The sequence below is a fragment of the Opisthocomus hoazin genome, chromosome 17 (assembly GCF_030867145.1).
Source record: "Opisthocomus hoazin isolate bOpiHoa1 chromosome 17, bOpiHoa1.hap1, whole genome shotgun sequence".
Classification (NCBI taxonomy): Eukaryota; Metazoa; Chordata; class Aves; order Opisthocomiformes; family Opisthocomidae; genus Opisthocomus; species Opisthocomus hoazin.
This window is the reverse complement of record NC_134430.1, coordinates 3,319,611-3,344,117: the sequence shown is the minus strand read 5'-3', so window position 1 is coordinate 3,344,117 and position 24,507 is coordinate 3,319,611. Positions and strand designations below refer to the sequence as shown.

The following is a 24,507-nucleotide window of genomic DNA, read 5'->3' as shown; positions in this document are numbered from 1 at the left end:
CGGCGCAGCAGTTGCCCCCGGCCGGTGGCGGCCATGGCGTGTGCGGGCAGGGGTCGGCGGGGGCCATCTTGGGGCCTGGCAGAGGCGGCGGGCGCCGCCATCTTGAGTGCGGGCAGGGCGCTGCTGAGGGGAGCGGTGCTGAGGGGAGCGCGGCCGCCATGGCCGGCCCTCACCGGGGCAGCGGTGGCCTCTCCGGCCCCACCGCGCTCAGGACATCCTTTCCTGAGGCAAATGTCTCTTCATACCTGCTCCCGTTACCTCCCAACGGCCAGTGGCTCCATCACGGCTGCTGGGAGCGAGTGGAAAGTAGGTTTTTAGATTCGCGACCAAAGGCAAATCGAGCCGGGCCACCGCTGCCCAGGCCGGGGACTCCTCAGGCTGGGGGCTGCCGTCCCCTCCACTCGCTCAGGAGAGCAGGGAAGGCATCGGCAGCGCGATGTCCCCTCAGCTCATCCCCAAATGCCCTGGCGAGCCCCTGGAGTGGAGCCAGGCCTTTGGCTGCCTCCTCGTTGCCTCGCCCTTGGCAGCGGCCAAGTCGTCATGCCCGGCCTTTGGTCTGCTGCCTTCTCCCAGCGCTGGCTGCGACGATGCCCTTGGCCGGAGCAGCGCTACCTGAATCCAGGCCTTTCCATGTCTCTCGGGACTCGGCTGAGGGCGGCTGTCCTCGCATCACCCCAAAAGCCTGCTGTAAGTGTAGAAGTGATAAGAGCAGTCAGCTGGCTGGGAGGGGAGACGAGGGAGGAGGATGTTGTGTGGGGAAAGCTGAGGGTCTCTGCCTCTCAACCTGCAGAGCCCTGTGCCGGTCAGAGCTTCCCCTTGGACTAACCGGTCTTAACAGCAAGGTGAGGAGCAGACCCAGGCTGTAGGTGAGTCACAGAGAACGAGGGCTCACCTAGCAGGATTTGCAGAGACCTTCCGTGGGGCACGGGAACTGCTGAATAATGGAAATAATGGCATGGGGAAAGACTTTGTTGTTTTCTAACATGGGGCTGGAGGAATTACTGGCAACAAAATAGTGCCCAGAGCTGCAGTGTCCAGGTAGTTTTCCAGGCCAGCTCGGTGTTTGCTGTGACTCAGATCCTGCTTGAACCCAGGGCTGGCGGCAGCAGCAGGTAAAAGAGAGGGACTCTGTCTGTTTGGTTAGATATGAAAGAAAATAAGCCTTTCTGAAGACACAGTGCCACCCAGCATAGGTCCTGCTTTGCTGTCAGCTCAGTAATATGGTGCAGGGCTGATATTAGCAGCACTGAAAGGATGTGAGAACAACTACTGTCTTTTAAGAGAAGTTTAAACAGCTAGAAAAAAGCCCTGTCTTCCCTCGTCTCTGTCTGGGGCCTTTGAAATCTCTTCAAACCATTAAAGCTGCCTAGATTAATCCATCAGCCAGGATTAATCTGTAAAATAAATATCCCTTTCAAGTCACTAAAGTGGTATTTCAATCAGAAGCAGCAGTGATGTCCCATTTTAACTTAACTGCAGGTAGTAAAGGTCGCTCTGCCGTCCCACAGCCAGACACTGGAATAATGTGAACACGTGCTTCAAATCGGAGTCTGTCAAAGGTGCCCACAGGGGACAGGCAGGATCCCACGGACATCAGTGTGAGTCCAAAACTTCTCATGGCTCCATTGTAGTTGTATGAAGTGTAGTGCAGCTAGAAGACCGCTGTTTTATCCCGGAACAACTTCCTCTCTTGGCTCCTGAGTGGGGTGGACAGGGGATGGAGAAAGCCAGCTGCATTGCTGGGCTTTCCACAAGGAGTTAAGAAGGCTCTTGGAGATCAGTTTGCCCAGCTGTGATGCTGGGCTCCACACCAGGCCCACGGGAGCTGCTGATGCTGGTGTCACCTCTCTAAGAAGGAGTCTGGAGCCCCTGAAAGGGGGTTGAGCAGTTTTATGGACAGAAACAGTGGCTTGCTGCAGACACTGTGCTTATTTCTGTAAAAAAAGGCCAAAATCGAGGCAGTCTGGGGAGCAGAAGGGATGGGGCAGATCCTCAGCGCAGCCCGGCGGGAGCTGACACCCAGGTCATGAGGCCAAACCCTCCTGCCCCGGCAGGTTGCAGAGCTCAGCGTGGGGACCAGTCTCAGCGTGGGGCAGCGGGACGGCCACCCCTCTCCAGGGCAAGTCCTGCTTCTCTTTGGGTTTGTTTGGCAGCAAGGAGGTTCTTGCAGTGTCGTATCTCGGAGAGATGCAGGTTTGAGGGATCAGGACGGAAGGCCTGGAAAAACATTTTCCTTTCCTGGGAAATTCCAATATTTGACTTATACTTTCACTTCAAATCCAGCTGAAAACCTGAAACTGCGAATTTTCTTGGGGAATAGATAGTCTGAGCAAAATGCATGTTTGGAAACATGGAAGTGTTTCTGCTCTGAAAGGGTAAATCCCAGTTCCTTTTCCCAATCCAGAGCTGGGTGTCAGAAACCATTTTGTATCCAAACACAGAGAGAGAGAGCGGCATTTGTGTCCCAGTTTCAGAAGGACTGATGCCTGCTCCAGGATATGACACTGTGATAGATGAACCCTCAGTGGTGTAAATTGGGGTAGCCCCGTGAAACACCGCAATACCAGGGATGGCTCAAGTGCCTGGGACTTTTCTCCTGAATCCTCCTGGCTTCTGCGCAAAGCCAGGAGAGAGAAGGATCTGCAGGCGTCTGCATCATCCCTGCTCCCTCTGCTCTCCCCGGCCAGCTGAGCTCGGCCGGGCTGCCACTGCTGCTCTCCCCCTCGGACTCAGCCCTGAATTCTCTTTCCTGACTTTTACTAAACTTTTCCCTTCTCCATATTTTTGCTGAAGTCTCGTCATGCCCCCCTTCTTCTTTGCCCAGTGCTAAATATGAGCTGATTACTCAGTTCCAAGAAACCTGATCTTTATGGCCAAGTGTAATAAACAGGACCCAGACATGTGAGCGCAGTAACAGCTATTTCTGGTCAGCAGATTTGTTCCCTCATAGACTGGCTGCTCTGAGCTCCCTCGCAGGAGCTGAGGTCACCGCTGAGTTTCAAGCCGGAATTTGGGAACAGTCAAAAGCTGGATTTTAGTTGTTGGGTTTTTTTTCCTCTTTCATCTGCACTCTGACCTGGTCACCCCAAAGGGCAGCCAGCCCCACTGGTTACCCAGCAGGGCCTTGTCATGCCCAAGGGACTGAGAGGGAAATGAACACCCTTTTCTGTGCAGTCCTGCGATGCTGGGGTTCACCTCACCTCGCTGCTGCGTGGGATCCTCTGTCCGAGCTGCTGGGACTTGATTCACCTCATCTGGCGTGCGCTTGAGTCAGGCGAAACACACCCTGCGATCGCCGCCTCGCTCTGCCTGGAGTCTGTGTCACCCCAGACAGCGGAGCTGTCAGCGGGGCCGAGCACAGCCCCACACCCCAGCAACCAGTCAGTCCTCATAGTTTCCCAAGGCAACCACCCAAAATCCCCAGTCCTTTTTTCACACAGCAAAAGTGCAGGTACTGGCTGAGAGTTGAGGATCTCCTCTCGCAGTCATGGCCCTCCATGCCTTTAACACAGCTCAGAGGGGTACAGGGCTTGGGGGGCAGTTTCCATCCTTCCCTTGGCCTGACCCAAACGATATGTGAGTCAGTGGGAGTTTTTCCTTTGCTTAACTGAATGTCTTAACAAGCAGGACACCCGTATCCCTGCTACAAGGCTCCTCACCTCTCCTTTCTCACCAGGTCCTGTTCCAATCCTGCCAAGATGGCACCCAAAAAGAAAAGCCCCAAGAAGACCAAGGTGGATAAAGAGGCTGCATCCATCACCCCGGTGCTGGTGGAAGATGCTTTGCTCAATGTTGAACACCTCAATCACTTGAATAGTTTGTACGACGGTGGCTCCAACGGCTTCCACTGCACGGCCACGGAGGTTGAAGCACCAGACCATGGAGCCAGCCTTCTGGAGGGGATGAACCAGATGCGCCAGAAGTGGTTCCTCTGCGATCTCACCATTGCCACCAAAACCAAGTCCTTCAAGGTGCACAAACTCATCCTGGCTTCCTGCAGTGAGTACCTCCACCACCTGCTGCAGAGAGACCCTCAGCTGCAGCGGGTGGAGCTCCGCGACGTGTCCCCACTGGGCCTGACCACTGTCATCACCTACGCCTACACGGGGAAGCTGAGCCTCTCGCTGTACACCATCGGCAGCACCATCGCCGCGGCCACCCAGCTGCAGGTGCCGACACTGCTGAATGTGTGCAGCAGCTTCCTCATTCGGGAGATGGCCGTGGAGAACTGCGTGTACATCGCCAACATCTCGTCCACCTATGGCCTCAACCAGGTGAAAGATGCCACCCGGAAATTCATCCGGGAAAACTTCCTGGAGTTCTCCAACACCGACCAGTTCATGAAACTCCCCTTTGATCAGATCAATGAGCTGCTGATGGATGATGGCCTGCAGATACCCAGTGAGGTTGCAGCCTTCCAGATCGCTGTCAAGTGGCTGGAGTTTGACCCAAAACGGGTTCGATACAGTGCCGACCTCCTGAGCAACATTCGATTCGGCACAATCTCAGCTCCAGACTTGGTCAACCATGTGCAGCCTGTGCCACGCATGATGCAGGATCCGCAGTGCCACAAGCTCCTCGTGGATGCTATGAATTACCACCTGCTCCCCCACCAGCAAAACAGCCTTCAGTCTCGGAGAACCAGGATTCGGGGAGGCCAAAGGGTGCTTGTCACAGTTGGGGGTCGTCCAGCTTTAACTGAGAAGGCTCTTAGCAGGGAGATCAGCTACAGGGACGCAGAGGGAAACTGGAACAAGCTGACAGAGATGCCAGCAAAAAGCTTTAACCAGTGCGTGGTGGTGATGGATGGATTCATCTACATCGCGGGTGGTGAAGACCAAAACGATGCCAGGAACCAGGCCAAGCATGCCGTCAGCAGCCTGAGCAGGTAAGACGGGCTCCACTTGGCCACGCAGACCTTGGGGGGGGGGGGTTCAGAGCTGTGCTGTGTCTGCCTGTGCCCCAGCACCCACCATGGGGTGAGGGATGAGGGTGTCAGAAAGGTTCCTCTTCGCTGTCAGTAAGCCAGAGGTAGGTCTGGCCTCTGGGATAACGCTGCCAGGGAGGGACCAACGCAGCGAGGCCCAGCTCAGGGTGCCCAACTGCGAGACACAAGACCTGGAAACCACTTCCAGGGATTTGGTCTGCGTGACCCCAGCCTGGGCTTCCCCTGGGGAGTTTGGCGCCTGGGCTGTGCTGCCCACATCCTCCAGCAGCACACAGCATCCGTGCAGAAGGAGGGCAAGGCAGGGCCTCTTCAAAGCTGCAAGGCTCCTGGAGAAACGGGAGCCCTTGTTATTTAGCAGTGACCCATTTTGTTACTCTGGAGAGCTCCCCTTTTCGCCCGCGGGCTGGTCCTCCAGCCAGTGCCAGCCTCGGCCCCGTCTCTGGTTTGTCTGGATTCATTTTAAGGTAGATTCACTGTCTGTAGGATTCGTGTTGCCCTTCAGGCTTTCTTCTCTCCGCCTCCCTTTTTCTCTTCATTATTTAAATGACAAGGTTTGTTTCCTAAATCCCCATAAGCCTGTCACAGGATTGCTGAGGGATTACTATTCAAAGAAAAGAGGAGTAACCATGGCAACCAGACATGCAGTATTTTGTTTGCAGCCTAAACCTGAACTTCCCGGTGGCTCTGCCCACAGCTTGGCTCAGGCACCTGAGGCTCTACGCACAACGTGGCCGGCACTGCTCGAGGCCAGCCCTTCGCAGCCCCTGATCACCACCCCTTGGGTAGGAGCCATCATTGGGCTCTTTCCCCTGCACTGAGTGAGGTTTCAGGGACCCACTGGCAGGTCTCCTTTCTGTTTCTGGGTCTCCTTTCTGTTTCTGGCCAGTAGTTTATCCGCTTTTCCCAGCCTGGCCTCAGTCCCTGTGGCATTGCTCTGGGGACGCAGCAGTTCCAGTTCCCTCTGCTGTCTCGTGGGCACACAAGCAGGTGGCTTCTTATCACGTGCCTGGCTTTGGCCTGGCAGGGTGGGCAGGAAAGACCTGCCCCTAGGTCCTCTTTTACCTGCCAAGACCCAACAGAGGGGACAGTGACAGTGCTTGGGGACACCTCAAATCGGTAGCACTCACCATTTCCAAACTGGGCTGGAGGTTGTGGTGGCAGGAGCAATGCTGGGCTGCCCCAAGGGTTAGAGCGGCAACAACCCCAGCAGTCACAGGTGGGATCCAGTCCTGTGTAGCGCCGTCATCTCCATCGGCACTGCCTGTTCAGATGCTTTTTTACTGCTGGAGAAGACAGAGAGGCTCTTGCAGAGCACAGGTTGTCTCCTCTGCAGGCAGATGTCTGGCAGGCCCCACTTCTCCCCACAGCTCTGATGCTGGTCCTGCACAGACAGACCTGCCCTTCGTCCTGCAGGTACGACCCGCGCTTCAACACCTGGCTGCACCTGGCCAGCATGCAGCACAGGAGGACGCACTTCAGCCTGAGCGCCTGCAACGGGCTCCTCTACGCTGTCGGAGGGCGCAACGCCGAGGGCGCGCTGGCATCTGTCGAGTGCTACGTCCCCACCGCCAACAGCTGGCAGAGCAAGGCAAGCCTGGAGACACCCCGCTGCTGCCACGCCACCACTGTCATCGGCGGCAAGCTCCTGGTCACCGGCGGCTACATCAGCCATGCCTATTCCCGCACCGTGTGCTGCTACGAGCCCGGCACCGACGCCTGGAGGGAGCAGGCAAGGCTCAGCACGCCCCGGGGTTGGCACTGCGCGGCCACTGTGGCCGACCGGGCCTATGTGCTGGGTGGGAGCCAGCTGGATCCCCAGGGTGAGCGGGTGGATGTGATGCCCGTGGAGTGCTACAGCCCACTCACGGGGCAGTGGAGTTACATGGCACCCCTGCCCACGGGGGTCAGCACGGCGGGGGTGGCTCTGCTGGAGGGGCGCCTGTGCCTGGTGGGTGGCTGGAACGAGAGTGGGAAGAGGTATCAGAAATGTGTGCAGTGCTACAATCCTGACCTCAACGAGTGGGCCGAGGACGAGGACCTCCCCGAGGCCACCGTGGGTGTCTCGTGCTGCACCATCACCCTCCCACGCTCCCTGAGCTCCAGGTCGCGGGCCAGCTCTGTGGCCTCGGCAGCAGCCAGCATGTAAAGAGCCCTGGGTGCCACGTGGCTTATGCCAGCAGTTAGGGAAGGAGACAGAGCTGAGGAGCGTGGGGTAGCTGGATGGGGAGGCACACTGATGCCTGGAGTCACTGCAAGATCTCAAACGCTGGTTCCATCGTGACAAGTTTTGGGCTCTAGCAAAGTGTCTTCTCAGCTGCCTGCATCTCCATCCCACAGCTTAAGCAGGGATTCCTCAAGTGGGGCAGATGTGGGAGCAAGCAGGACAGAAGAGCTTTTCTCCTCAGCCTGCGACACTGTATTGCAGTGCGGACTGGAAAAAAAGAAGAAAAACCCACCAGAATAACGCAGGAGAATTCTACTGTAGGTGTAGTATCATGAGACACTTTCAAAACAACAGTAGTGTTGGTAGTAGGTACAAGAAGGTGACAGGTCTAGAACAGGCCCTGTTGCTCACGTAGCATTTGTTCAAGGGAAAGACATTTAATATTTACTCACTGAAGCTCAATGCCTTCAGACCAGGAGTAAGGTGAATCTTGATAGCAAGGAAGAGAACTATTGGAGCAACTGTCCAAGATCTCTTGCTCTTCCAAGTGCTGTGCGGTAGCTCAAGCAGAGGGAATGGGGGAAGCGCCTGAGGATGCTATGAGACTCCAGGAGATTGGAGAAGCAGCTAGTGCCCTGAAAATAAGTATCAGCTGGAACAGAAGCCCTTCACATCTAAACCAGGAGCCCTCACAGATGTATTCCTAGCCAGGTCCCGTTACTGGTACCATCAGGCTGACAGCCTGAACTCAGTGCTTCCCCACTACTGTAAAAGCAGAGTCTGACCTGTAAAAGAAGCGACCAGGAAACCTGAGTTTCCAGGGGCAAGCACTTGTTCAGTGCCTGGGGTCCCTCCCTGTCACCGTGCCTGAGTGAGACAGCTACCAGTCTCTATAAAACCCCAGCTGCCCTCTCAGAGGGAGCGCAGACCCCCTTGTAGCACTGCAGCAGTCATGCTCTTGGGCTGAGTCCGTCAGGACAAACCACACCGCAGCACTCCAAACCCTGCTCGGTGGGTCTGAGGTACAGCCCCAGGGCAGGAGGCAAGCAAGACCAGGGGTTATTCCCGTCTCAAACCCACAGTCACTACAAGACATCACACAACAGTCACAAGCTGAGGCCAGCACCTTCTGCTAACAGGTCCTGTTACTGGAACACATTTACACATGATCTTAGACGGGCTCATCACCTTCAGCCCAAGGCAGCTGAACATCTCCTCAAACGCTCTTGGGTTTGTTCTGGTCTTTTTTGCGCAATGCAGTGAAATCACATCCAGGAAGACAAGCAGCTGCTCAAGGGACCCCAATGTGCCCCAAGGACACCAAGACAAGAACTTCAGCAGAGCAGGCCGGTTTTCTCTTCCTTTCACAACTCACCAAAACTGAGCAGGTTGCAGTAGTTACAAGCTGTTGATCTTTCTGTAAGAATTCATGATCTCAATTAAGAGTTCACATCAAACATGAAGCTAGACCGAGGCAGAATGTAATTTCTGTTCAAATTCTGCTTTCCTCTGTGCATTTTAGCATGCACAGCACACACTGGCCTGTGTTTTTGGAGTGGGTTCCATCCTGAACAGCACTGGCAACCTCCCCCGATTTAGTTCCAAACAGGAACATTGTAGTCTTTGAGACTCCACCAACGGTGGAGTGTGTGCAGATTCAGATGGAAGTCAGTTTGTTCCTTGATTTTTTTATTATAACTTCTAACGTCAGATGCAGGAGAGGACTGAATGGATGCTAGAGGCAGAGGCAAGGGTGTTGCTGAACTCCGCTTATGTGAGCTGTATTGTCCTGCAGGGAATTTTGTCTTTGAACAATAAAGGCCACTCCTTTGCAGGGGAAAACTGTCTGGCTGTGTAATTACAGCAGTGTCACACTCCTGAAATTTTAACAAACCGGTGAAGATTCATCATCTGCATTCTAAGCACATCCAATAATTGCTTCATGATTTCTACAGCACATTAAGAGCACTGCGATCTGTGGGTAGAAACAGCTTTACCAGGTACAGGCCCTCGAGGTCACTCACGCTACCCACTGAGGCGGCGTGGATCTGGGGGTTCTGCTGGCTGACCTCAGCCCCTTCTTGTGGCACCAGGTTTGAATCTCGGCTCAGGAGCCTCGCCAGTCCCCCAACACTGCCAGCACCACCTTACTCATCCCCTTCCACCAGTTCTGTCATGCTTGCTCAGGCAAAGGGCCCTCAGCCACATTTTGGCTTTATGGCTCTGCTTTATTGTGCACTACTTCCTTTGGCTCCCCATTTGGGAGAGCCCCCACAAAACACACAACAGAAGTTAGGGGTTACAAAAATTTTATTTGCTTTTTTGGTAACAGGAACTGCTTATTTACCAGGGAGGATGATGCCATCGTACTGTGGGGGGAAAAAAAAAAAAAAAGTGAAAGAGCCAAGTGAGAAAGTACCATCAGGTAAAGGTGCAGTACTGCTGCGCAGAAAACTGAGTCACCACGTTCATTCAAAGCCAGCCAGCCAGCACTGACATGAAACACTGTGAGCAGCTAACTGCCCTACTTCGCTGCTGTGCTATTAACTTCCAAGCGGGGCTTTGTTCAGATAAGCATCAACTCTGCTCACCAGCCCAGCGAAACAAGAAGCTCCACCCTTCACAGCTCGATCTGACCAGAACTACACTCATCTCTTTCACAGGCCCCGGATTTGGCCCCTGAAAGTAGCTACGCCACAGTAAGCACAACCAGGCATGAGGGAAGAACAAAGCCATTCAGCAAGAGCAGGCTGGAACCTGCCTCGTGAAGGTTATGACTGGTGTAGGTCTAGGCAGAGCAGCCAGTAAGGAGCCTCCAGACAGACCGTGCACCCTTTCCACCTCTGAAAATCATCAGCAGTCCCCATCTTTGAGCATTTCCAGTCAAGCTTTCAGCATCTCCCATTCATTACCCAGCCTGTGGCAGAGCACACTATGCACAGATAAACCCAAGAACTTGTTCTATTTGGATCACTTCATCCTTCAAGTCTGGCAGCCGAGCTAGGACCTGTGTCAGATAAATACACCCCAACCCTGCCTCATCCCTAGTGATCCACATACACTAACACCTCCAAAAACTGGGAGACAGATTTACACAAAAGCCGATACTGCCAGCTATCCTGCAACAGCTGCTCTTTCAGTTCACCACAAAAAAAGGGGCATCAACAGCACTCATGCTCAAACGCAGCTTCTACTGCCCCAGAGCAGGAAACATCAATGATTTAAGCAGCAATCAAGATCTCCTCCTGCCCAGTGACTTGTTCCACCCCTTCCACAGTGAAGCATTTTGCTGATACTTGCTACGAAACTCCTAGGATACAAAAATAAAGATAGACTTTACCTTTTGCTGAAACCAGCGCATGGCTTCTTCCTTTCCAATTCTGTGCTTGGCTCCGATGTTGCCAGTCCTGCGCTTCTTGTCAGCAATGCTGAAACCAGGCCTGCCCAGCACCTGCCAGGAGAGAAGACCCACAGCACTGTTTCATTCTGGCATTTATTTATTTTCTTAAACTTAACAGTTTTCTAGGAGGGAAGGATAGAATTTCCACATCAGTAATATCTCGTTATCTTCTACAGCCTGAATATAAACTGAAAACTAAGTAACTTCTAGGCAGCCAGGTAAACTGACAGGGACAGCTCCTAGGTTGGACAACTTAGCACGTATGCTTCTCAGAAACCAAAATGAGTGCGGAAGACACACTATTCCATACCCAGAGGCGTCAGCGCTTGAGAAAAGATGTTTTGAACAGCATTGCTAGCATGTATGGAGTGAGGCACAGCAGAACAGAAGACTCAAACACACCAGCCACCACCGCTGCCACACAACCCACCCCAGCCCTCTACACACAGGGAGAATCTTCCAGCAATGCAGCCCGTCTTTCAGTCTGCATTCCTGAAGCCCCCGCCACTCATTCCTTCCTTCCCCAAACCTAGCACAGATGCTTCAGTGTTATCCCAGGAGTACCAGTAAAAGCAACAGTATTTGTTTCTGAATAGACTTTGTGAGACATGTCCTAAATCGAGGATTTTACAGCAGCCCTGAGAATCTCAGACTTGGATTTTGTTGACATTTTTCCATCTTCCAGCACTGGGCAACAAGTTCATGTGAGCCAGTTAACATTCCAGGTTCCTTCTAGAGCTCTCACACAAGCCCAGAAGCTGCAAGGAAGCAGGGAATACCCACCACATAAAAGTCCAAGCCGTAGATACCAATACTGGGATCGTATTTAATCCCCAGATCGATGTGCTCCTGGATTCCAAAACCAAAGTTCCCGGTGTCTGAGAAGTTGTTTTTTCTCAACTCGTATTCTCGCACCTGAAACATTTGTTGTCAGTCACTATTTCATTATTGACTGCAAACAGAGTAAGAAGTCTTGTGTGTTCCAACAGCTACCAGACCCACAACTCGCTTACACGCCTCGAAATATTTAGCCCCAAAGATTTTGCTCCCAGAGCCTGCTCATAAACCACAGCAGCAAAGACAGAACCTCAAAAGAAAGCAGCAGCTGCACCCACCAGCTCTTAAATAAGGATGAAGCAGCATCCAGGTAGAGAAACAGGGCAAACTCAGCAGCCTGTGTATCAAAGCTGCCCTGCCAACCCATAACATCCACGACTGACCTGTGACTAGATCACGTGCCGCATTTCAACGCGCACATCTTTTCAGTTGGTACGGATTGAGTTTTGCTATTTCACAAATCAAAGACCCAGCCCAGTCAGATTCTCACCTTCAACCCCTTCTCCAGAATCTCCTCTGCTTTGGCCCCGCGAACTGTGCAATGGACAGCAATCTTCTCGTTTCTCCTGATTCCAAAGGATCTTACAGTGTATCGCGCTGTAGGCAGCAATAATTACACTTAGAGGCTATTCAGAGAATTCCCACCTGTGAGATTCAGAACTTGCTTAAGACGACCAAAGAAATTACTTTAAAGGACAGAAAAAAGAACGAAGGCAACCACACATTCCCTTTTTGGGGACAAGGGCAGAGGAGCAGCCCAAGTCTGGAGGCAGAACTGAACAGACAGAAACGACCACCAGTACCCAAACGTTAAAGCCCCCAAATCCCACAACAAGGCCGACATCAGAGCAGACCTCCCCACACTGGCTCTGCCAGGGAGCCATAGTGCCCCTTCACCCTCTGCATGCTCAGGAGAGCAAGGAAAACACCCACTGCCGAAGCCAGAAAACAAAACTGCCCCCAGCACACGCAGCCCGCCATGGGCGCCGGCAGGACAAGCCGCCCCTCACCTTTGGAGAAGACGGGGGTCTGGCCCGTCAGCTGCTCCAGCACTTTGGCCGCCCGGGTGAGCCTGTCCCCGCTCTCCCCAACGCAGATGTTGAGGCAGAGCTTGCGGATGCGCAGCTCTCGCATGGGGTTCTCCTTTTCGCCTTGGTCTTGCTGCGGAGAAAGGACACGGCGGGGGGTTAGCGGGGGGCGGCCGGGAGACAGCCGGAGAAGGCTCCGCCAGGCCGCTACCGCAGCCTGACACCCAGCCCTGCTCCTCCCCGGGGCGAAGCCCAGCGCCGCGGCCCCCTCTCAAGCACCGCCGCGGTGGCCCAGCCGCCGGGCAGGCCGCGGCCTGTCATGGCAGCCGCTCCCCCAGGGGGGCCCACCGGCTCCTCCCTGCCAACACCGGCCCCGCAGCTCTGCTTCCCGGCCTCCCCCGCTCCCGCCTGCACGGGCCGCGGCCCGGCCGAGCCCCGCCGAGGGCGGATGGCGGCGGATAGAGACAGCGAAGCCGGGCCGCAGCCCGCGGGCGCCTCCACTCACCGCCATGATGGGGGCGGGGAAAAGATCAGCTGGCCGCCGCCGCGGGGTCTTATGGGACAGAGGGGGCCTTCCCAGCGGCAGCGCCCCCTGGCGGCCGGAGGGCAGCGCGGCGCCGCCACCCGTTGCCAGGGCAACCGCGGGCGGGCGCGGGCCCCGGGGAGCCCCCGCGGCCATTTTGTCCCACTGCCCGTGGGGTCGGGGCTGCGAAGAGGCCGCCGAGCCTGCCCGGCCGAGCCCCCAGCCCCCGAGCCAGGCTGGGACCAGAGCCCGGCCTGCACTGCCGTGAGCTGCTGCCTCGGCCGTGGGGCTTGCTGCAGGGAGCGGGTGGTGGCAGCAGGGGCTGGGGTCCTGCCAGGAGCCCCCTGCTCCGCTGCTGAGGCTGGGGATGAGCCACAGCGGTTTTGTTGGGAGATGCCGCACCAGAAGGTGTTGGAGCTTCTCCGCTCCCAAGCAGCATCGAGCATAGCTAACTCAGGCCTGGCTCCCAGAGCTTCTCCTGCCCCCACAGCCCCAAGTTCCTTGCACCAGACCTGGGAACATGTTCCAATTTGACTTCACTCTTGCAGGGAAGCGTTTGTGGGTTTCAGCGCTCTGCCTGGGATCTGGATCCTCTTTTTGCATCATTTTGACCTAGTCTGGAGCAAGGGAGGAGTCGCAGCCCACTCCCTGGCTCTGCTCAGCTGGGAGCAGAGCAGAAGACGGCTTCTCAGGGGAGAGGGCAGCTGAATTCAGACCCCTTTTTGGGTCCAAACATCTCTTTCAGTGGCCATGTCCTGAGCTGAATGCTTGCATTGAGGTTCTCTCTCAGTCAGGATGACACCAGCCCAAGGCTTTCCCTGCTTATCCCCTTCCCTGCCTCCCAGGGGCTGTGCTCAGGGCTGCCAGGTTGAACTCTCTAATGCCCTCACTTATTTTTTGCCCCACTTGCTTCTAGAAGAGGATGAAGGATGAATGAATAATCAGCTTGTCTCATTAAGAAGTGAAAAAAAATGTTAGGAGTCTGTGCAGAGGATGTGAGAAGTCACTAATTAAAAAGTAACGTTACTCTACTACTTCATTATCGATTTACTTCATCTAAAAACAGCTTTGCTGGAAATAGCCACAGGCTTCTTGCAGAGTTTGGCTGACAGCTTTACCAGCTCTCCGTGGATCCCATTTAGGACCTGTCCACTCTGCAGCGTTCCTTCCCGTGGGCAAAGGCTGATGGCAGGGCTAAATGCACAGCAGGCAACGCGGGTCAGAGGGCTGGTGCCTTCCCAGGGCAGCAGATCGGGATCAGAAAGTGGACAGAGCTGGGTGAAGGTGCTGGTCTCTTTGAGAGTCAGAGTGCAGGCAGGGCTGCACAGCTACAGCCATTGCCTGAGGATGCTGCAAAGGCTCCAGGAGCAGGCAGGAACACACGGCTGGGCTTTGCTGCTTGGGTGAGAGCAGGGCAGCAGAGGGGGCTCCTGCCTGACCCATGCCCGTTTGCAGCCCGTTCCCTTGCGTACCTTCCCATGCTCATGGCTCTCATTGCACAGCAGTGTCCTCCCTAGCCCAGTCTTGGATGGTCCCGCTGCCAAAAGTTATGTAGAAAATCAGGCCAAACAGGTTGAGGGCTGCAGAGATGAAGAAGGCATTCCTCCAGCCAGTCTGGAGATCCTGGGGACCAAGAACAGATTACGATGGTATCACCCATCCCTTTATCTCCATGCAGTCATCACCCAGCAACTGCCACCCACTTCACTGGCATTAAACTCATCTCCATCCTCTGCTTGCTCCCAGTACCAAAACCAGAAGAGCTTTGCTCAGTTCAAGACATACGCCAGATCCCCTCTTGCATTTCCTGCGCTGGCATTTTTGGAAACATTGTGTGCTGTGCTGAATTCAGGAAGCTTTTCTGCCTGGCACAGAGCTTCCCCCTCACCCCACTCCCTCGACCCTCTCCCCATCTCTAAGTACATCCAGATGGGGCCCATGTGGAGCTCTTCCTGCTTTCTGAGTCATCCCCATGTCCTCAAAACGGTCCAGAGCTCTGGCTTGCTGGGTGCTACATCACATGTTTGTTGGGAGCGGGGGTTGGCTTGGAGTAATTTTTGATTCAGTGCAAAGAAAGGAATCCATTTCTGAGAGTAGACCTGTGTTTTCTTCCAGGGATGTGCTTGTGTTTTGTGGCCCCACATTACCTGGCTGACAAGAAGTCCAACTGCGGTAGGAGCAATAATTCCTGCGACTATGCCAAAGGTATTTGTGATTCCTAGCAGGAACCCTGCATATCTGGGGGGAGGAAGCAAAGATTTCCTGAGTGAGGTAGAGAGGAAACTGTCACAAGAAGGGAGAGGAGTAGGTGCTGCCAGTCCCTTCCCTCTTCTGCAGGAATACTGCCTGTCGTGCTGAGCAATGCTAGGATCTTCCCTGCGAGACTGGGGGGATTTTAAGCCTTTGCTTTACTCCTTAGCTTACAATGCCACCAGCTGCAGAAGATAAGGGAAGAGAGAGTAGGAGTTGCAGAAGTCTTGGGGGACTGGAAACAGGAAGGACACAGAGCTAGGGAGGGCTCACTCACCTGGGTGCTATATCGATGTGGTTAATATTGATGCCTGCCCCTGTCATGCTGATTATTGTCAAGGCCAGCGTTAGAAGGACCACAACAACTGTAGAACTGCAGCCAATGTAAGGCACGGCCACCAGGAAGACAGCTGGGAGCAGCATCCCTTGGAAGGAAAATTGGATGTTTTGTAACAGGGCACACAAGTGCTAAGGTATGTTGGCAAGGCTGGAGGGCAGATGAAAGCTTGTCCTTACCGAGTGCTGAGAAGAGCTTCCGGACAGCTGCTGTGCTGAGCACTCGCTTGGCCAGGAGGAAATCAGCCAGCAGCCCAGAGAGAATGTGCCCCAGCCCATTCCCAATGTAAGGCAGGGAGGAGAGGAGCCCATTCTGCAGAGCAGGGAACAAGGCATTGTCACATCCATGGCACAAAGCAGAGCCAAGAGCTCCAAGACTGCAGCTCCCTTGGTCCCAGACCCACTGGTCTTCAGGAAGAGATGTCCCTGAGAAACCCCCATGTTCCCAGCCTACAGAGGGACCAAGTCCTGTCGCTGTTGCACGGACCAGCCTCAGATGCAGAGCAGCACTCACCTCTCTGAGGTCAAAATGCAGGACGTTGCTCATGAACGTGGGCATGGAGGTCAGCAGCATGTAGAACAGCCAGTCTGTGCAGAAGCAGGCAATGGTGATCCCCCAAAGCGGCAGTGATTTAGCCATGGCCACGAGTGGGAGGGAGCGGCCATGAGAGCTGCCCTGGAAGGAATAAAACATTAGCCAGTGCCTCTGTTCCTGTCTCACATCCCCTGGACAAGCTGTCTGGGCTTTCCTTGGCCTCTCCACCCGCTGCTGAGAAGACTGGGACTAAGCCTGGCCGCTGCATAAGGAACCCAGCTGAACTGCCCCAGAGCAGTCCCTTTGCCACGGTGTCTGCAGCGTGGTCAGTCGTGGTTAAAAGGTTTGTGCGTACCTGGTGAGCCAGCGACGACACGATGTACTCCTGCTCCCTGGCACTGATCCACGGGTGACGTGCAGGGTCCTCGTACACGAGGAGGAACCAGCAGAGGCACCAGGCACAGCCAACGCCGCCTGCGAGGAGCGGGGCTCTCAGTGCCAGCTCCTCTTACGGCGAGCTGCAGCAGAGCTGGGAGCCAGCGGGATGGAGGCTGGTGCTAGAGAAATGGTGAGTGCAGGAAGATGGAAAGGGACAAACTCCCCTCAACCCATTGCTCACAGTGGAAGGGGCCGAGTTGATGGCATGAAACATTCAGCAAAGGCACTTTCCCTGAAAGTACCCCAGCAAAATGGCTTCGTCATGGCCTGGCGGGCGAGAGGAGAGGCCAGAGCTCTGTGTGGGACTGTGTAGTAAGGAAGGAGCTGGTCCCACAGGGCTCCAACGGAGAAGCTCTGGGAGCTCTGCAGCGGGGTTGGAGTAGAGGGACATGATGGGCCATTACTCACCAAAGATGTAGAAGACAAAAGGCCACCCCAGACTCTGGCAGATGATCCCAGCCACAAGGAGAGCAAAGAAAGTCCCAAAAGTGCATCCTAGAAGAGGGTGCACCAGAAGAGTCATTTTAGTGGGATTTTTGTGACCAGCAGCGAGTGGGACAGACCTACAGCCTCCAGCCTGATTTGTGCTGGGAAAATGTGGTGGCACAAATGAAGGGCCTGTGCAAACAAGCACCCTTGTATCCTGGTTTGCTCCCTTCAGTGTCTGGGTTCCCTCTCCCATCTCAAGATGACCTGAGCCGAAGCGACAGAGAAGACACAGGGTGGGAGGAGGAGCGGTGGAAAGGCCGAACGCTGGTAACGCTTCTTTGCCAAGGACCCACAGCTTTGAACTTGAGGCTGCTACAAGGACTGGCTTGGAAAGAAGGGGGTGAGGGGAGGTCCTGCAGTTACTGAATCGGTGGTAGGGGAAAGTCCTTGTGCCTTACCAGCATCAGCGATGTTCATGAGCCTGCTGCGTTCCAGTGGAGGGGCCCATTTTGCCCAGAGCGTGTACTGAGCTGGAAATATCACTCCCTGCAAAGGTAACAGGGAGCGTGGAGCGAGGGGACACGGGGAGCGCACCCAGGGCTGACCAGAGCGGGTTTTGTAGCCCAGCAGCACCTCGAGCCACGACTGACCTCAGCCAAGCCCAGCAGCGCCTGCAGCCCAACGAGGAAGCTCACGCCGAGCTCGGCTGCTCGGGGCACGAGGAGGGTGAGCAGGGAGGAGAGCAGGAGCCCGCTGCCCAGGACAAGTTTCCCCCCGAGCAGCCCCGAGCTGTACCCGCCCAGCGCCTGCGTGAAGCCGTAGCCGTAGAAGAAAGAACTGAGGATGATTCCTTGAGTCTCAGCGCTCCAGTTGTACACGGGGGCCTGGAGGACACAGAACACGTCTCTGTCAGACAGAGATCTCTGTTTTCCAGGCACAGACTCCCCTGGAAGGGGAAAAGCAACCAGGAAGCACAGCCCTGAGTGCAGCAAACTGAGCTCTCGCTCCTTCACCCATCTCGTCCTTAAGGGTTTTCTCTGCTGCTTCCAAGTCTGTCCTCAAGCAAGAGCAAGACTGGATGAGCCCGGGAAGCGTCTTTCAGTTATCTGGGCCTGCTTTCTACTTACGTCCTGAGCAAATCCTGGGTAGAAGCCACGGGGAGCGCTGCCGGGGCAGCCGTGGGGCTGGCTGCTGTTAGTCATGGCGACGATGGCGATGCTGAGGCTGACCCGGAGCGCGTACGCCACGAAGAGAGCGACGTGCAGGACCAGGGCCAGGCCACAGCGAGCCGAGCAGAGCCCTGCGGAGGGAGAGCGCCCACAAACCAGGGCTGGTCGGAGAGGCTGTGGGTTAACCCTTGCCCCCTCCTACAGATCCTCGTGGCCAGGCAGTTTGCATCTCCAGAAGGAGAACGGAGTGGCAGGAAGGCGAGGAGACTTGCCCAAGGACGGAGGGGACGTGCCGAAGCCTGAAGTTGCTGGCTGCCAGTCCCTGCTGAGGCAGCACATCAGCCCGCTCCTCCCCAGCGAGTGGACGTACCTGTGCGGGAGGACGGCTGCTCGGCAAGCAGAGGGGCTTCGTCCTGCTCTGCCGCCGGCCCGTCTCCTGCCTGCGTGCTGTCCGTGTGGCACTGCATCCTCTGCCACCTGCAACGCTGCTGCCGGCTGCTCCTCACGATAACGCCCAGCCCTGTTGGGAACCAAATCTCAAACATCAACAAGCACGGGAGCAGCCAGGCAGTGGCCACTGACATGTCCTCCCAACGGCGTTACCGGCACGGCGAGAGCGGAGCCGGCTCTGGTCGCACCGCCGGTGCACGCGCTTGTGAGCACAGCGATTCACAGCAGCCTCGACCCTCCCGGGGACGGCCTCATTTGCCTCGGTGGTTTATAACCCTCGACCACAACAGCCTGGCAGGGCAGCGGGATCTCTGCCACCCTGGGGTGCTCCCGCGGATGCCCCGGGGGTACCCGCTGGTGCAAAGGCAGGCTCCTTCCCAGCCCGGCCCCCTGGCGTAGCTCACGTACGGGGAGAGGTGTCTCCCCCGGCCCAGAGGGGACCGGTGGCGCCGGGGGTCTTCTGGCTCCGTGTCCCGGGGCGGGGAGGGGGATGCAGCCACGTCCTTGAGGCGGGATTTGGGATTTCGGGGGTGGGATCCCGCGGTGGGACGGAGCAACGCCGGGGCTCGAACCGGCGACCCCCGTGGGACCTCCCTATGGTCACGCCCCGCCGCCGCGAGGCCACGCCCCCCGCCGCTAACACCGCCCTCCGCCACAGACCCCGCCTCCCCCCACGGGGCCCGCCCCTGTCGGGTCCCGCCCCCGCCGCCTGACCCGTGCCGGGTGCGAGTCATGTGCCCAGACAAGATGGCGGCGCTCAGGGTGGCGGTGCTGGTGCTGCTGGGGCTGTGCCTGGGCTGCGCGGCTGCCGCCGTCCCCCTGGTGATCTGGCACGGCATGGGTGAGCCGGGACCGGCAATGGAGGGCGGGGCCGATCCTCCGGTAACGGCTCTGTGGGCGGGGCGGCGGGTCTTAGCTGGCCCGGCCCGCTGGCGGGGCCGTGCTGGGACCCGAGCAGGCCCGAGGGGAGCTGGCAGGCCGCTCCCGGCCCCGCTCCGGTGACCCCCTCCTCCGGGCCCCGGGTTTCTGAGGAGAGCGGGAGGTGCTGACCCTCCTCCGCCGGGCCCGCGTGTGCCTTGGCGGCTCCTGGCCCTGCTGCAGCAGGGGGGGCCTGGTGGGGTCTTTGTGGAGGCGAGGCAAGGACCTGGGCGGCGGCGTGATAGGGCTTCACCGTGTTCCGTTTCGCAGGAGACAGTTGCTGCAACCCACAAAGCATGGGCTACATTAAGAAAATAGTGGAGAAGAAAATACCGGGGATTTATGTCCTGTCTCTCAAGATTGGAAGCAACTTGATACAGGTAACTAACTCTGCTGTAATGCGCGTTTCTGCTCGGCAGGGTGGTGGCCGCCGAGCGCATCTGCAGGTGCAATAGTTCTTGCCGTCACTGGCGTTAACGTGGTTCCGCACGGATTCGTGTAGTGCTTTCCCTGCTATTGTTTTTTTTCTTTGTGAAGAGCTTTAGCAGGTAGAAGCCAGTATAGTCCAGATAATACCTGCAGAAAAGAACTGGGGAAAAACAAATCCCTAGTCTAAATTGGATTAATATGCAAATCCACTGATTAGCACTCTCTCACCACTCCAGGTACTACAAAGGCATGCAATAAGCTATTTTGTGCTAAAGCAGAGCTTTACCCTTTGCTATTCTTTTTGATTTATGACCATTTATTCAATTATTTAATTTAATTATTATTTTATTTATTAACTAATTTAATAAAGATATAGACTTCTGTGCCTTCATATTTTTTGACACTTTTGTGCAACCCTAAGGAATTTCTTTAAATAGTCTCTCAGGATAACGTGCAATGTATGTAGTTTCTGGGATCTGGAAAAGATGGGCAAAGTTTGATTTTTTTAAAAAAATTTATATATATATATATATATACACACACACATATATGTACAAAATCTGAAGGCACTCAGATTGTCAGGAAGTTCGGGGAAATGTTGCTGTTCCCTGTGAGCCAGTTTCACCAGGCAGGGTAGGAACAAATACGTGGTGAATGGAAGTCTCAAAACTTGAATTCCACTTCTGTCGCTGTGAAAGTGAAGGTCCTCTTCCAAAAGCAGAACTGTTGGTGAACTGTTTGCAGAGATTAAAATAACGTAAACTGCTGTAAAGGTGCAAGTTGTACGTTCTGATCTGGCTAATCCACCAGGATATGGAGAACAGCTTCTTTATGAATGTGAACGATCAAGTGAGGGAGGTGTGCAGCCAACTCGCAGAGGACCCTCACCTGAAAGGAGGCTACAACGCAATGGGCTTCTCCCAAGGAGGCCAGTTCCTGTAAGTTTACACTTCTGTTCCATTTCCAGGGATTTCTGTTGGGTTTTGAGTTCTGATTTAAAACTCTTTGAAGTGCCTAGCAGATGTAAACTGACAAACCCCTTCATAAAGGTAGGAGTGCTCCAAAGGAGTCAAGAATGTGTTTGCGTGTAGCCCAACTCGACCAGGAAGGGTTAATTCTCTTTGCAGACCCTACCGGAGTGCCCAAGCTGGTGCAGTGGCAAGCTGAGAGCTGCCCCTGAGGCTTTGGTGGCCTGGGCGCAGCTCCTCCATCTTTCTCCGCAGGAGGGCGGTGGCCCAGAGGTGTCCTTCTCCTCCCATGCTCAGTCTGATCTCCATTGGGGGGCAGCACCAAGGTAGTGTCCTCTTAAGCTACCTCACCTCCTGACTGCTGTGAAGTGTGGGGGGCTCTTGTTGGCAGGAAGAATGATTTTTCTTTGGCCTCTTTCTAAAAACTGACCATTCTGTTGTGAATTAAACTGTCCCTTTGTTCCTGTCTGAACCTGGTGATCTGCTTTAGCCCAGTTGTTAGCCAGCTACAGTATCTTCTGTCTTGGTCTTGCTTGACTGGCAGTGAGAAGGGACCTTTGTAAGTAGGCGGCTTATTGTCTGGGTAGAATTCTTATATACTTTGGAAGCATTTGGGATTAGTTGTTTTGGGAGAGGAAACTTCTGACTACAGAGAAAAGCCTTTGTGAAACTGTACCTTGCGGGTCATGAGGATATTTTACAGTCTGCATCTGGAAGGCTAAAGCCCCAAGGAAAGGGAGGTGCTTTCTGCAGCAGATTAAAGAGGCAGCATGAAATGGAATTTGAGGTGTACAGTTAAGAGTGGCTGGCAATGAATTTCAAATACTCTCCCCTGAGACGTTCCATGGCTCGAGTCTATTTCTTTGTAGTAGAGTGGGAAGACTTGTAGGGAACCATCCCGAGACCTCCTGGGAACACACCAGGTGAGCTGGACAGTATTCTGCTTGTCTCCACACCCCCATTCTCCGGAGCAATACCCTCAGCTCAAGAACATCATCCATTATCTGTGTGTGTAATAGTGCCCAGGGGCAGGAGGGCTGTCTAATGAGATTGCAGGATTAAAGGTCGCCTGATTCCCTGGGTAATTCTTGCCACTGCTCTGTAAGAGGGTGGTTCTTTACCAGCTGGAGGGATTAAAGGATTTCAGTTTGGCTTATGGAGCTGTTACACATGTCTCCATATCCTAGGCGTGTACGGCTTTCCGCGCTGTCCTGGTGAGAGCTCCCATATCTGTGACTGGATCCGAAAGACGCTGGATCTGGGCGCCTACACGCAAGCTGTTCAAGAGCAGTGAGTGTATTCACCAGGCTGTAACGACAGGAGCTGGGCCCATGTAAGCAGCTCTGGGTTTCCAATCTGATCACTGGTTTCTCTCTTCTCCAGCTTGGTACAAGCAGAGTATTGGCATGACCCTCTGAAGGAGGACGACTACAGGAAGAACAGCATCTTTCTGGCTGACATAAATCAGGAGAGGGTAAGGACCTGGCTGCTGATTAAGTGCTAGCAGGAGAGCAGAAACCTTTGCGGTGAGTTCCTGCACATCAGCTCTCCCTGGCTGCAGTTTTGCTGGAGTCTGAAGGGGAACATTTTTTTGTGCTGCATCCCAGGAGTGTACAAAGTGTTTTTGCTGGTAGAGTTGTGAACGAGACTTGTCCGTGGCAGAGCAGTTCCTGTGTCACTGCACTCTTTTGGAGTGGTTGGTGTAGATATGCCAGGTGCTCAGTCTGCCCATCGTTTTCGAGTGGGCAAATCCTTTTCCTCCCCTGGGAAGGCAGGGAGGCCCGTGCCCTCTTTACAGCCTGGAGGTGAGGCTGGATGCCATGAGCACAGCCAAGGGAGGCAGCTGACAGAAATGCACATTCTTGCCTCCTGGGCTGGTGCAGCCCCAGGTTTCCTCTGTAGGTGCAGGGCAAGTTGGAGCAGGTGGTTTCCCCGACCTGTCTCAGTGGGCTTTCCAGCGACTTGGGTCTGTTCTCTGTGGCTTTCATCCAGGGCATCAATGAGACGTACAAGAAAAACCTGATGGCTCTGAAAAAGTTTGTGATGGTGAAATTTCTCAACGACACCATGGTTGACCCGCCCATCTCTGAGGTGAGGCAGGCAGGGCAGGTGCTGCTTTTGGGTGGTGTTTTGGTGCTCGCTTGCTGGTTTTTGGTTTGTCCTTTGGTGGAAGAACTTGAGGTCAGCGAGGAGCAGGCTGAGCACAAACAAGGCCTGATACTGCACTGTCTCCAGCGGAAGCTGGGGAAATCATGCTTGTCTCCAGGGAGCCCTTCAGCAACTGTGTCTTTGTTTTAATTCTGACAGTGGTTCGGGTTTTACAAAAGTGGCCAAGCCAAGGAGACTGTCCCGCTGAAGGAGACCTCGCTGTACACGGAGGTATGTTCTGGTGGGGCTGGAGGGTTTCTGCTGTTTCCTCTCCATAGTGTCCCTGGGACCTTGAGGAGCTCTAAACCCCACAGCTCTGCTCTGCTCACCATCTCTGCTGCTCGTGGGGCACGGCCTCCTCTCGCCAGCAGCTGTTCGGGAAGGCATTTCCCTCCAGGCCAGTGCTGGCAGTGGAAATTACACTGGTGGTCTCATGCCTGGCTTAAGATCCCCTTCAGCATGTGTTTAATGAACTCTACACCTTTTTAAAGCCTTGTAAGAGTCATCCAAAATGCTTTTTATCCTTCTATGAGCTTTGAAGAGCAGAGGCAGAACCCACTCCAGCCTGCCAGCCACTTCTGCTGCAACAGCGGTCCCTGACCATCAGCGCTTCTCTCTGTGCCGGGTTCCCCTGCCGCTGCCAGCGTTCAGCCGTGGCACGGCCCCAGGAAGCTATGGTCACGGTTCTCTCTCTGCAGGATCGCCTGGGGCTGCAGGAGATGGACAAAGCAGGAAAGCTGGTGTTCCTGGCGGTGGAAGGGGATCACCTGCACTTCTCAGAAGAGTGGTTTTACACCGCTATCCTCCCCTTCCTCCAGTGAAGCTAAAGGGAGGCACGGGGGAGCGTCTACCACTGTAGTTAATGCAGCTGCTACTGTGCAACAGCACTTTCTGTGTGCAAGCTTGAGGGGGGTCAGGGGAAGGGGAGAAAGATGGGGTTTAGCTCAGCAGTTCCACAGTGTGCAGAGGTGGCACCTGTTCCACTGCAGTAAGAGACCGGGATTTGTCGGGATGTAATTACGCTCCAATAGGGGAGGCCTGAGCCTTGCACTAACTCTGCTGCACTCTGTCTGGCACAGGCCCTGGTAAGTCCACTTCGCTTCCCAGAGCCGGGGCAGTGCCGGTCACCTGGTGACAGCAAAATCATTAGCTGGGCGAGAGGCTCGTTGTCCCCATCGCCTGTTCCTCACAGGACACAATGGCAGTATTAACCGAAATCACTAGTGCGAGGATGCTGCATCTCCCAAGTAGACCCGTATGGCTGTATGCAGAGGAAGTATATTACAGCCTCTCCTTCAAGATAGTGAAAAGGGCCAAATGTAGGGGTTTCTGGGGAAAAAGGAGGGTTTTGTATGAAGCAGGTATTAACAGCTTGAACAGTTTTCAACTAATGGCTTGGTTTATGCACTTTTGTACAGCAACTGAAATCAATAAAGAACTCTACATCTAACCAACTAAGAGAGAGAAAAAAAAAAAGGTAATATTTGACAACTACTGACCATTTGATTCAAGGGGAGTTAGGGTAAGTCTGTACTTC

At 54.9% G+C, this 24,507-nt stretch overlaps 4 protein-coding genes across 8 annotated transcripts; 2 read left to right on the top strand and 2 right to left on the bottom strand.

Annotated features, from left to right (window-relative positions):
• Window positions 1-606: 606 nt before the first annotated feature.
• Window positions 607-10,454, top strand: LOC104336194 (kelch-like protein 31). Of its 5 annotated transcripts, XM_009942005.2 has the most exons (4): window positions 747-866; window positions 3,677-4,888; window positions 6,362-6,768; window positions 9,776-10,454. In XM_009942005.2, exons 2-4 carry the CDS (start codon window positions 3,699-3,701, stop codon window positions 9,793-9,795), a joined length of 1,617 nt encoding a protein of 538 aa, XP_009940307.2. In that variant the 5' UTR covers window positions 747-866; window positions 3,677-3,698; the 3' UTR covers window positions 9,796-10,454. The 5 variants fall into 5 exon arrangements, with proteins under 5 accessions (XP_075294115.1, XP_009940307.2, XP_075294114.1 ...); XM_075438000.1 differs by lacking the exons at window positions 747-866; window positions 9,776-10,454 and adding an exon at window positions 607-687 and having other exon boundaries at window positions 6,362-9,417; XM_075437999.1 differs by lacking the exon at window positions 9,776-10,454 and having other exon boundaries at window positions 747-842; window positions 6,362-9,417.
• On the bottom strand, window positions 9,405-12,949 carry RPL11 (ribosomal protein L11). The gene is made up of 6 exons (XM_075438003.1): window positions 12,883-12,949; window positions 12,360-12,510; window positions 11,840-11,946; window positions 11,296-11,427; window positions 10,453-10,563; window positions 9,405-9,481 (listed from the first exon to the last, which is right to left on the bottom strand). Exons 1-6 carry the CDS (start codon window positions 12,886-12,888, stop codon window positions 9,452-9,454), a joined length of 537 nt encoding a protein of 178 aa, XP_075294118.1. The 5' UTR covers window positions 12,889-12,949; the 3' UTR covers window positions 9,405-9,451.
• Window positions 12,950-13,923: 974 nt separating this feature from the next.
• Window positions 13,924-18,961, bottom strand: LOC104336198 (sodium-dependent phosphate transport protein 3-like). Its single transcript, XM_075438241.1, has 12 exons — window positions 18,916-18,961; window positions 18,428-18,577; window positions 18,016-18,188; window positions 17,539-17,772; window positions 17,347-17,434; window positions 16,868-16,954; window positions 16,377-16,495; window positions 16,001-16,162; window positions 15,667-15,799; window positions 15,428-15,575; window positions 15,048-15,138; window positions 13,924-14,523 (listed from the first exon to the last, which is right to left on the bottom strand). Exons 2-12 carry the CDS (start codon window positions 18,522-18,524, stop codon window positions 14,392-14,394), a joined length of 1,464 nt encoding a protein of 487 aa, XP_075294356.1. The 5' UTR covers window positions 18,525-18,577; window positions 18,916-18,961; the 3' UTR covers window positions 13,924-14,391.
• A 265-nt stretch (window positions 18,962-19,226) lies between these two features.
• PPT1 (palmitoyl-protein thioesterase 1) lies at window positions 19,227-24,424 on the top strand. The gene is made up of 9 exons (XM_075438242.1): window positions 19,227-19,348; window positions 19,696-19,805; window positions 20,665-20,792; window positions 21,078-21,148; window positions 22,010-22,112; window positions 22,206-22,296; window positions 22,815-22,913; window positions 23,130-23,201; window positions 23,669-24,424. Exons 1-9 carry the CDS (start codon window positions 19,240-19,242, stop codon window positions 23,789-23,791), a joined length of 906 nt encoding a protein of 301 aa, XP_075294357.1. The 5' UTR covers window positions 19,227-19,239; the 3' UTR covers window positions 23,792-24,424.
• Window positions 24,425-24,507: the final 83 nt, after the last annotated feature.

Coding starts and splice junctions, on each gene's coding strand:
- PPT1 (XM_075438242.1), top strand. CDS start 19,240: ATGTGCCCAGACAAGATGGCGGCGCTCAGGGTGGCGGTGCTGGTGCTG. Junction 19,349..19,695: donor GGTGATCTGGCACGGCATGG/GTGAGCCGGGAC, acceptor TCCGTTTCGCAG/GAGACAGTTGCTGCAACCCA. Junction 22,113..22,205: donor ACGCAAGCTGTTCAAGAGCA/GTGAGTGTATTC, acceptor TCTCTTCTCCAG/CTTGGTACAAGCAGAGTATT.
- LOC104336194 (XM_075438000.1), top strand. CDS start 3,699: ATGGCACCCAAAAAGAAAAGCCCCAAGAAGACCAAGGTGGATAAAGAG. Junction 4,889..6,361: donor GCCGTCAGCAGCCTGAGCAG/GTAAGACGGGCT, acceptor TTCGTCCTGCAG/GTACGACCCGCGCTTCAACA.
- LOC104336198 (XM_075438241.1), bottom strand. CDS start 18,524: ATGCAGTGCCACACGGACAGCACGCAGGCAGGAGACGGGCCGGCGGCA. Junction 16,955..17,346: donor CATGAACATCGCTGATGCTG/GTAAGGCACAAG, acceptor ACCCTCTTCTAG/GATGCACTTTTGGGACTTTC. Junction 15,800..16,000: donor TGCATTTTGACCTCAGAGAG/GTGAGTGCTGCT, acceptor CCTGCTCTGCAG/AATGGGCTCCTCTCCTCCCT.
- RPL11 (XM_075438003.1), bottom strand. Junction 11,947..12,359: donor GACCCCCGTCTTCTCCAAAG/GTGAGGGGCGGC, acceptor TGCTGCCTACAG/CGCGATACACTGTAAGATCC. Junction 10,564..11,295: donor ACGGCTTGGACTTTTATGTG/GTGGGTATTCCC, acceptor CTCTCCTGGCAG/GTGCTGGGCAGGCCTGGTTT.